Source organism: Brassica napus, chromosome A4 (assembly GCF_020379485.1).
Source record: "Brassica napus cultivar Da-Ae chromosome A4, Da-Ae, whole genome shotgun sequence".
NCBI lineage: Eukaryota > Viridiplantae > Streptophyta > Magnoliopsida > Brassicales > Brassicaceae > Brassica > Brassica napus.
The window spans coordinates 18,209,340-18,218,913 of NC_063437.1; the positions used below are offsets into that span (position 1 = coordinate 18,209,340).

Genomic DNA, 9,574 nt, shown 5'->3' on the forward strand with positions numbered 1-9,574 from the left:
ACATCTACTATGTATGTTCGCTATTTCTACCTTTTTTTTGGTAAAACCAATAGTTTTAGTCATCATCATCCCTTTGTTCATCCTTTGAAACTTTTGGTTTAGCTTCTGGGTTCTTGTCTTCATTCCTGAGAAAATGATTGATGTGGATGGAAACTATGAGATTCTCTCCCTCTCTCGAACCCATCTCCAATATTATCATCGTCAATCATCTCCAATATTCATCCTCTGCTTTCTCTGTCCATAAGAGTTTTCCCCCAAACAGATAACTTGATAAGCAAGTAACTAGGGTAGTGATGATTACATGCAAATTTACTTGGATTTGAGTTCATGTTTTCATGTCACATTAAAAAGAAGAATAACAAGCCAAAGCGATGAATGATAATAAGTGTTCATATTCAAAGTAAAACAAAATAAACACATATGTGAATATCATATTAGAAGAATTTACTTGGTCTCTACTTCAAGAAATAATGAAATTTGTATAGAATGAGACTTGACTTGTGTTTATATAAAGTTAACAAAATAAATTAAAATCTATATAAACTTCATGATAATTATCTTAAAAATATATTTATCTTAAACACATATTTATCCTAAACATAAATAATTATAATTTCAAATTTATATATTAATTATTGAAATATCAAAATGGGGTAAAAAGGTAAATTCACATTAATGAAAGTGTAGTTTTCAAAAAAAATAAAGACAATATATTTTTCAAATTTCAAATCTTAAATAGGGTATTTTGCAAATTATCCCATAATATAATATATTTTATTAGATTACAATATTTCTGCACAAAAAAAGATGACTAAGAAGAGTACTCGGTCATTAATCTTTCATATATATATTTAACTCTTTCAAATGTTGATTTACAACTCTGTTATCTTAAAATTGTCATCATTAATATGGTAAGTTTAATTATCTTCAGAAATGGTAAGTAATTATCTTAGTTTTATTGTTTTGTTAAATATTCTACTATATCAGGCTTAATATGTAAATATCATTCATAATATACAAGTAACTTTGTAAGATATAGAAAAAAGATCATGTTTCTCTAGGTGAAAAAGAATTTCATAGGACATTGTGCTTACATTACAAATATGTTGGAGAACCAAAGAGAAATTAAGGCCAATATCATTTTCATTAGTGTCGACAACAAGCTTTAGTGAAATCATTTTCTTTTAAAATTGGTCTATATATAATTTAACTAATGTGATAATTAAAGGTCAATTGACCATGTATCTAGTTCACTCCCTTAAAATTACTTGTATATATTCTACTAATAAAAATTACTTGCAGATATTCGCTAATTACGTAAAAGTTACATTTGTTTATGCAAATGAAAAAAAAATTACAAGCAGGTGAATAGCAAAATTTATATACTGTATATAGTAGTTTGTTCTTCTTTTTTTCTTATAAGGAACGTTTTTTCTTCTCTATTGTTTTTAGCATGATTTTTTTTATTTTCAAGATTACAAAGAAAATATCTTCAAGTAGCAGTAAATGTTTATTTTAATTTTCTGACATTATTCATATTAGCAAAACATTGTTTATTCTGTTTCCAGCGTGCTCATGTCAAAGTAGTTGTCAGTTTGCAACACTAATATGATACCAACAACAATATTTCTTAATAAGAAGAAAACAACAATAATTTAAATGAAACTAGAATTGGTCCACTTGGCCGATGAAAATTCCCAGTTGACTCTCAAGACAAGAGAGAACGACAGAGACAGAGACAGAGACAGAGACAGAGAAACAGAGGCAAGCTGCCATTTGTTGGGAGCAGGACAGAGAGATTGTTCAATGTCTCCTCTTACAAGCTTCCACCGTATTGCTCACGACACATTCTCCTCCTTCCTACTCTCACTGGTTCACTCTCTCTCTCTCTAACTCTATGACAAATGTTGCATCATGCTTGTTATCTACGATGGCTTTTGATTTATTTTTCCTTTATTTTAGTCTTGGTTTCTTCAATCAAACATTTTTCTCTTGAAAGGACGGATCTTTCTTACTGGGTTCAGAAGATGTCGTTAATACCCGGATCAGCCTCTGGTGGGAGCAAGCGAGAGCTATAGTAGTTGTGCCCTTCTTCAAATTCCTGGTGGCTCTATGCTTGATCATGTCTGTGATGTACTTCGTTGAGGTCATGTACATGGGGATTGTGGTAGCGTATGTCAAGTTATTCAAGAGAAAGCCAGAGAAAGTTTACAAATGGGAAGCTATGGAGAATGATGCTGAATGTGGCAGTAAAAGCTTCCCTATGGTTTTGGTGCAAATACCTATGTACAATGAAAAAGAGGTAACAGCCTAATCAAACTATACTAATTTGTTATGTACATAGTTACAATCATTTTGGTGGAGTTTCTGTAGGTTTGTGAGCAATCAATTGCAGCTGCTTGCAAAATCTCATGGCCATCAAATCGTATTATAATTCAAGTGCTTGATGACTCCACTGATCCAGCAAGTAAGGTACTTAGAGCACCATTAACCCCACCTCTTAAGTGGATTCTTAGGAGGTGGGTCCCACAACTTTATTAAAAACCACCTATTCCTTCTTCCTTCTCTTCTGCAAGAGGCAAGTTTGATGGGTTCTTATAGTATTTGCGGGCCCCACTGACACGTGATGGTCCGCAATTAGTTATTAAAAAAAAAAAAAAAAGTTAAGAACCTAAATGAGGGTTTTAGGGTTAATGGTGCTCTTAGACCTATGAATATGTTGAGTTAAAGTGAGTTTCTTAATATATTTTTGGTATGTGGCATATGGCATATCATGGAAGGAAACAGGAGCTGGTGAGAAGGGAATGTGAGAGATGGTCAAGAGAAGGCGTCAACATAACCTTTGAGATAAGAGATAACAGGAACGGATACAAAGCTGGCGCGTTGAGAGAAGGAATGAAGCATAGCTATGTGAAGCAGTGTGACTATATTGCTATCTTTGATGCTGACTTCCAGCCTGAACCTGACTTCCTCCACCGTACTGTTCCTTTCTTAATTCACAATCCCAAGTTAGCACTTGTTCAAGGCCGGTGGGAGTTTGGTAACATTCCTTACACACCTTCCCTCATTTTGAAATTTTGATTTTGCTATAACATATCTCATGGCATCATCACAGTGAATGCGGATCAATGCATGATGACAAGACTGCAGGAGATGTCTCTAAGCTACCATTTCACAGTAGAGCAACAAGTTGGATCTTCAACATTTGCCTTCTTTGGTTTCAATGGTAAACTTTGGTATTGCCTTTTTGTTCACTTCTGTTTTTTTTTAATACAATGAGGTTCGGCCGAAACCTGTAATCCTCTAGACCCGAAACTACAACATGTAATATTAGTATTGTCTCAACGGTCATTCGAACTGTGACAATTGTCAGAGTCTTTTCCAGTTGAGCTAATGACCTTTGGTCAATTCACTTATGTTTCTTAACTAAGCTTTTCCTAACTGTTGTAGGAACGGCTGGTGTCTGGAGAATCTCAGCACTGAATGAGTCTGGAGGATGGAATGACCAGACAACAGTTGAAGACATGGACGTAGCTGTAAGAGCCACACTCAGAGGCTGGAAATTACTATATATAGATGATCTCAAGGTTATAGAAGATTCACTTCCTTTTCTTGGCATCTCTAGTTATGCGGTTTGTTTGATCTTTTGAGTTGTGTTATCTGAAGGTGAAAAGTGAGTTACCTTGTTCATTCAACGCCCTCCGTAGCCAGCAGCATAGATGGACTTGTGGCCCTGCCAATCTATTCAGGAAAATGGCTGGACAAATAATAAGAAGCGAGAATGTTTCTCTATGGAAGAAGCTGTATATGTTGTACAGCTTCTTCTTTATGCGCAAGGTCGTGGCTCACATCCTCACCTTTTGCTTCTACTGTGTTATCTTGCCAGCAACTGTTCTGTTCCCAGAAGTCACAGTTCCTAAATGGGCTGCGTTTTATCTCCCTGCTTTGATCACTCTCTTTATCGCAATCGGTAAACCAAGATCAGTCTACCTGTTGGCGTTTTGGGTTCTGTTTGAGAATGCAATGTCCATGCTTAGAACGAAGGCTCTGGTCATGGGCTTGTTTGAGACAGGAAGAGTACAAGAATGGGTTGTGACAGAGAAACTAGGTGATGGCCTCAAGACCAAGCTGATTGGGCAAGTACCTAATGAACATCAAGTCAGATTCAGAGATAGGTAAAGTAGATGATGTCACATATTAGATTTGGTTTGAGCCTTAACCGAGTTTGAGGTTAAACCTGATGTTACTACTATTGTTGCAATCTGTGGCAGGGTGCATTTTCTGGAACTATTTCTTGGAGTGTACTTGTTGTTCTGTGGATGCTACGATATCATCTATGGGAAGAACAAACTTTATCTCTATGTGTACCTTCTAATGCAGTCAGCAGCCTTCTTCGTTGTTGGTTTTGGATTTGTGGGCAAATAATATGTTCCTGCTTCCTCCTAAAGTCATAGATAGGTCAAAAAAGTCTCAATATGTTTCAAAAGTTTTTTATTTGATACCATATTGAGAACACCTTTTTTTTGTTGGATACACTTGTATTACCAATTGATTTTTTGTAACACAATAAATCTCAAAAAGTGACCAATACAAACTCATCTTGACTTGGACTTCACGTCTGAGAGAAACTTCATGCTTCTTGTACATCAACGAAACTATCAGCCATTAGATTCACATACATAAACCAAAGTGACGTAAGCAACGTGGTAATTGACCGAGTCAAAGGATGTGGAAGATTGTTTGTCACAGACTCACTTGACGCCATGATAGTTTTATTGTACACGTGGCTGCATGTTAACTACACATAACACTAACTATGTCTGAAAAAATAGTTGAATAAACATTATCTACTTGTCTTCATCTGGCAAAAAAATCACAAGCGAAGAGGCCATGGCAACGTCTCTTCTGCTTCCGATCTATCCTCAGTCACCTCGCCGATCTTTAGCAAGAAGCTATAGATGGTATCCGGTTCGAACCGGTTCAAAACCGGTTAGTTTAACCGTGACCAGAGCCCAAACAAGCGGTGGTGATGGAGAGGAGAGCGTAGTGATTGTCGGCGCCGGTATTGGCGGTCTCGCTACCGCCGTTTCTCTTCACCGGTAAGTTCACAAACTTGGTTCTTTGGATTTACTTCGAACTGAACCGGAGATCTTGGTTGATGGTTTAGTCTTGGAGTCCGGTCCGTGGTGCTGGAGCAATCAGAGTCGCTTCGAACCGGAGGAACCTCGTTGACGCTGTTCAAGAACGGGTGGCGTGTTCTTGACGCTATCTCCGTAGGACCTCAGCTCCGGACGCAGTTCCTAGAAATCGAAGGGTACAGTTTCTTTCTGAACACTAATGAGATCTCTTGTTGGTTTTAGCTGAGTGTGTTGGTATGATCAGCTGAGCAGGATGGTAGTGAAAAATGGAGATGGAAAAGAGCTTCGTTCTTTCACATTTAAAGATGAAGATCAAAGGTAGGGCACTTTCTTAACTTGCTCACCAAGGTAGTTAAGAGCATTTTGTTTGACTCATGTGAGTAACCAAAGCATGTCTTATATATATAATAGCCAAGAAGTCCGGGCGGTAGAGAGGAGAGTACTCTTGGAAACACTTGCTAGCCAGCTGCCTCCAGAAACAATTAAGTTTTCTTCAAAACTGAAAACAATACAAAGCAATGCCAATGGTGACACTCAACTTGAACTTGAAGATGGAAGCGAACTACTTGCAAAGGTATTGTTCCTGAGTAGTACTATGACCAGAAACTATATGCTTTTGCCTGATTTGGTTGATGTATGTCTTTTGACAGATTGTTATTGGCTGTGACGGTATCCGGTCTAAGGTAGCTACTTGGATGGGGTTCAGTGAGCCGAGATACGTCGGTCATTGCGCCTTCCGAGGACTTGGGTTCTATCCAGAAGGACAGCCATTTCAAAATAAGGTGAACTACATATACGGAAGAGGGCTTCGAGCTGGATATGTACCTGTCTCTTCTACAAAAGTTTATTGGTTCATCTGTTTCAACAGCCCATCTCTAGGTACATTTCAAGATTAAACGTAGTTTCTTCTCTCAAGTACTACTATATTATAATATCTTGAGTTATGCAGGGCCGAAGATAACTGATCCAGCTATCCTCAAAAGAGAAGCCAAAGAACTGGTTAGCACCTGGCCTAAAGATCTGCAGGACCTCATTGACCTAACACCTGATGAAACAATCAGCAGGACTCCTCTTGTAGACAGGTGGCTATGGCCTGGCGTTGCTCCTACAGCATCGAAAGGCAGAGTGGTTCTTGTTGGAGATGCTTGGCACCCAATGACTCCAAATCTTGGTCAGGGTGCTTGCTGTGCCTTGGAAGATTCGGTTGTTCTTGCGAATAAACTTGCCGGTGCAATCAAGGGAGGGAGTGAATCAGTTGAAGAGGCAATGGAGTCATATGGGAGCGAGAGATGGTCTCGGGCGTTCCCGTTGACGGTACGCGCAAATCTAGTTGGAGCACTTCTGCAGTGGGACAATCCTCTTGTGTGTTCCGTTAGGGACAATGTTGTTATACCAAAGTTAGTGAGGCTTGGACCAATGCTGGAACACACAAACTTTGAGTGTGAGCCACTCTTTGGTTCTTCAGAAACCTGAACTCCTTAGGCATTGATGTGTCTGTATAGTGTGTACTGAGATCATAATTATTTCACTGTGAAGTCAACTTTTAGTTTAATCTTATCAATCTCAAGGTCACAAACTTAAACTTGGATACTTGAAAATAAGATTAATTCATGTATTTCATTACATTACCAAGACCACAAAACCAAGTCTTTTTTTTTCCTTGTTTGCAGAGTTTACAAACCCTTTTGTCTTCTATAATCTAATTTGACCCCTTTTTATTTATATTCTTTTTTTACTGCGGGAGCACAGTGAAAAGGGCACATTCACTACACTCGCCAAGACTCTCACCATCATCATTTTTTCATCATCATCATCATCAGTAGACAGAAATGTCGACGCTTATACCTCTCATGGGAAGATTTTTCCCAGAGAGCTTTTGATCCTCGCGCAAGCCCAGCCACATGCACGAGATCCTCGCTAAAGCAGCTTGTCCCACCACTTTCACCCGGTAGACCATGCTCAGATCTGCAGCTGCTGCCCATAGCTCGTTCCCAGCAGCAACATTCATTGACCTCCTTGAGTCATCATCATCATAGCCTTCTACATCCGAGTGGGTCACTACGACCACCGAGCCATCATCAAACACAACCACATTCCCAGAGCAAACCTGCTTCGTACTTCTCGGGATCAAGGCTGAAGTTGCATCGGTTAAGGAGCTCTGAGTGGTATTCAGCACCCTGACATTGTAGTACTCAAGAACAGCCTGCAGACAAGATAAGAATCAGAGACTGAAGAAGAACAGAACAAATAAGGTGTCCATATCTATTACCTTCCATTGGGTGGAAGCTAGTTTAACCCTAGGCCTGATTGACCTCACGTAGGCATATGCTTCTTCAGGTGACATGTCTTTGTGTTGCACCTGCATAGCAAAGATATAATCAATGAGAAAAAAGATATCTTGAAGCAAACTGTTTATGGGATTAATTCCAACACGAACCAAGTAGCATAAGACAATAGTTGTGCTGCGGCCCCGACCAGCCTTGCAGTGAACGTAAGTCGTCTTCCCAAGAGAAGCATTTCCTTCAACAAGACAAAACAAGATCAAATGAACACGACTCTTACCAAATGCAACAAAGAAAATAATAAAACAAGAAGAATACACTTACTATGGATAAAATCAACAGCTTGGCATATCGCTTCCATGGAAGGTGCATAGCAATAATCTCTTGTCGCAATCACCAGGTGGTCAATGCAGTAAGACTTCCACAAGCGCAAGAAAAATTAAACAAAGGTTAGTAAATAACAAGAAACCAAAAGACAGAGCACTAGTCAGAGAAAAAGACACAGACTTTGTAGAGAGATGATGGAACCAAAGTCTCATAAGGCTCATTCAGAGTGATCACTCCACAAACACCAAGCTCCTTCAGCCGCGGAACATCAGACGGAAACGGAACAGCTCCCAGTAGTATAAACTACAGACACAATCAGAGAGAATAATCACCATAAGCCAAGTAACAAACAAAGCAGCAAACTTTCAACGAATCAAACATAAAAGACTAAACTTTTTATACCTGAGCAACCCTATCCCACCAATGAAACTCAGCCTCAACCTTATTCCTCACAACGTTGTAAATCAAAGTCGGATAGAACAAGGCACGTGCACCAACGCCAACAAGCGCCATCTTCGTCGTCAACACAACCACGTCTCCACTGCTCACCAACACAGCCTTATCTCCATCACCAACCTCCTCCTCCTCCACCGATCTCTCCCCTTTCTCACTCACTTCTTCGATATACATATTCCGATCAAACCACACACACAAACAAACAAACAATCCTAAAAAATCACCAGTCTTTTTTATATACACACGATTACAAACGAAAACCCTAAAGCGTAATACAGAGATGAAATCGAAATCTTGACAAATTCAAAATCTTCCGGGAATTCACCACCATGATCCGATCAGACGCCGGCGACGACGAGACGGAGATGAGCCGATTGAAGATTGTGATCAAAGTTTCGAATTTGGGGATCGAAGTTTGTTTTTTGCCTAATCTCTACTCAAACCTTTTTCAGAGAGAGAGAGGAGAACCAAAAGGATTTGCTAAGCTGACAGAGTTTCACCTGTCTTAATACGTTTATATGAAAGTCAATTACGTGTTGACACGTGTCATTGCGATATGTGGAGAAAAAGTCACGCTTCGCACAAGGGCCGGATAACACTAAAGGATTATCTCTTTCTTTAACTTTTCATCAAAACAAATATTTAATAAGAAAATATAAAACGAAGACTGTGTCGCTAGATTCTAATTTTTTTAATATTTTTAGTACAGGGTTTTTATTTAGTGGTGTTAATATAGGGAATATAATACATTCAAATGTAATTTAAAAAAAACAACTAATTGATCTCATTATCTTTTAATTGCTGAAAATAGTTAAATTCGAGTCCATTGCAATGCTATTACTTTGCGGAAGTAATTGCGTGCATTTTTTTGGCAAATCGGTAACAACCACCTCAATCAAACACGCTAGAATTGTCTTTGGAGTGGTTCATTTACTGCAAATAGGCTATATATAGTCGACTGATTTAAAGTCGACAAGGGCTGAAAAAGTAGCTGACCAGTTATCCACAGCCCACGACTGCAATGATGGCAATATGATGTGTAGATGATTCGAGTCTGACTAGTGTTTTAACCAAATATCTATTTAAGTATTGTATGTCTTTTTTTTTTTGAACAACAAATATTGTATATGTCTATTAAAGGAATCAGGATACGTATTCAGTTAAATGCCAAAATCATGGTGTTAACAACCGGACCAGTTAAAAAAAAAAGAATATAGAGTATTTTATTTCAAAAATCATGTGAATCAAGGTTGAACATTTATTTTATTTTTCTGGAGTAATCTGGCATTCTTTTTTTTGAACTGAGGCTAGTAGTCTGGCATTCTTGCATCATTCCAAAATATCACGGGTTTGAAATGGCTTACTCTGAAA

The 9,574-nt window shown here is 38.4% G+C and overlaps 3 protein-coding genes across 3 annotated transcripts; 2 read left to right on the forward strand and 1 right to left on the reverse strand.

The window, feature by feature from the left end:
- Window positions 1-5: 5 nt before the first annotated feature.
- On the forward strand, window positions 6-4,826 carry LOC106366962 (glucomannan 4-beta-mannosyltransferase 7-like). Its single transcript, XM_013806641.2, has 8 exons — window positions 6-1,872; window positions 2,000-2,302; window positions 2,374-2,472; window positions 2,788-3,040; window positions 3,116-3,226; window positions 3,451-3,587; window positions 3,667-4,175; window positions 4,272-4,826. Exons 1-8 carry the CDS (start codon window positions 1,660-1,662, stop codon window positions 4,423-4,425), a joined length of 1,779 nt encoding a protein of 592 aa, XP_013662095.2. The 5' UTR covers window positions 6-1,659; the 3' UTR covers window positions 4,426-4,826.
- Window positions 4,827-4,832: 6 nt separating this feature from the next.
- On the forward strand, window positions 4,833-6,695 carry LOC106366963 (monooxygenase 2-like). Its single transcript, XM_013806642.3, has 6 exons — window positions 4,833-5,099; window positions 5,168-5,314; window positions 5,391-5,456; window positions 5,550-5,712; window positions 5,789-6,017; window positions 6,088-6,695. The coding sequence occupies exons 1-6, from the start codon at window positions 4,891-4,893 to the stop codon at window positions 6,609-6,611; spliced, it is 1,338 nt and encodes a 445-aa protein (XP_013662096.2). The 5' UTR covers window positions 4,833-4,890; the 3' UTR covers window positions 6,612-6,695.
- A 31-nt stretch (window positions 6,696-6,726) lies between these two features.
- On the reverse strand, window positions 6,727-8,694 carry LOC106366965 (phosphatidylglycerophosphate phosphatase PTPMT1-like). The gene is made up of 6 exons (XM_013806644.3): window positions 8,150-8,694; window positions 7,928-8,050; window positions 7,745-7,838; window positions 7,576-7,658; window positions 7,408-7,497; window positions 6,727-7,341 (listed from the first exon to the last, which is right to left on the reverse strand). Exons 1-6 carry the CDS (start codon window positions 8,375-8,377, stop codon window positions 6,955-6,957), a joined length of 1,005 nt encoding a protein of 334 aa, XP_013662098.2. The 5' UTR covers window positions 8,378-8,694; the 3' UTR covers window positions 6,727-6,954.
- Between the last annotated feature and the right edge of the window lie 880 nt (window positions 8,695-9,574).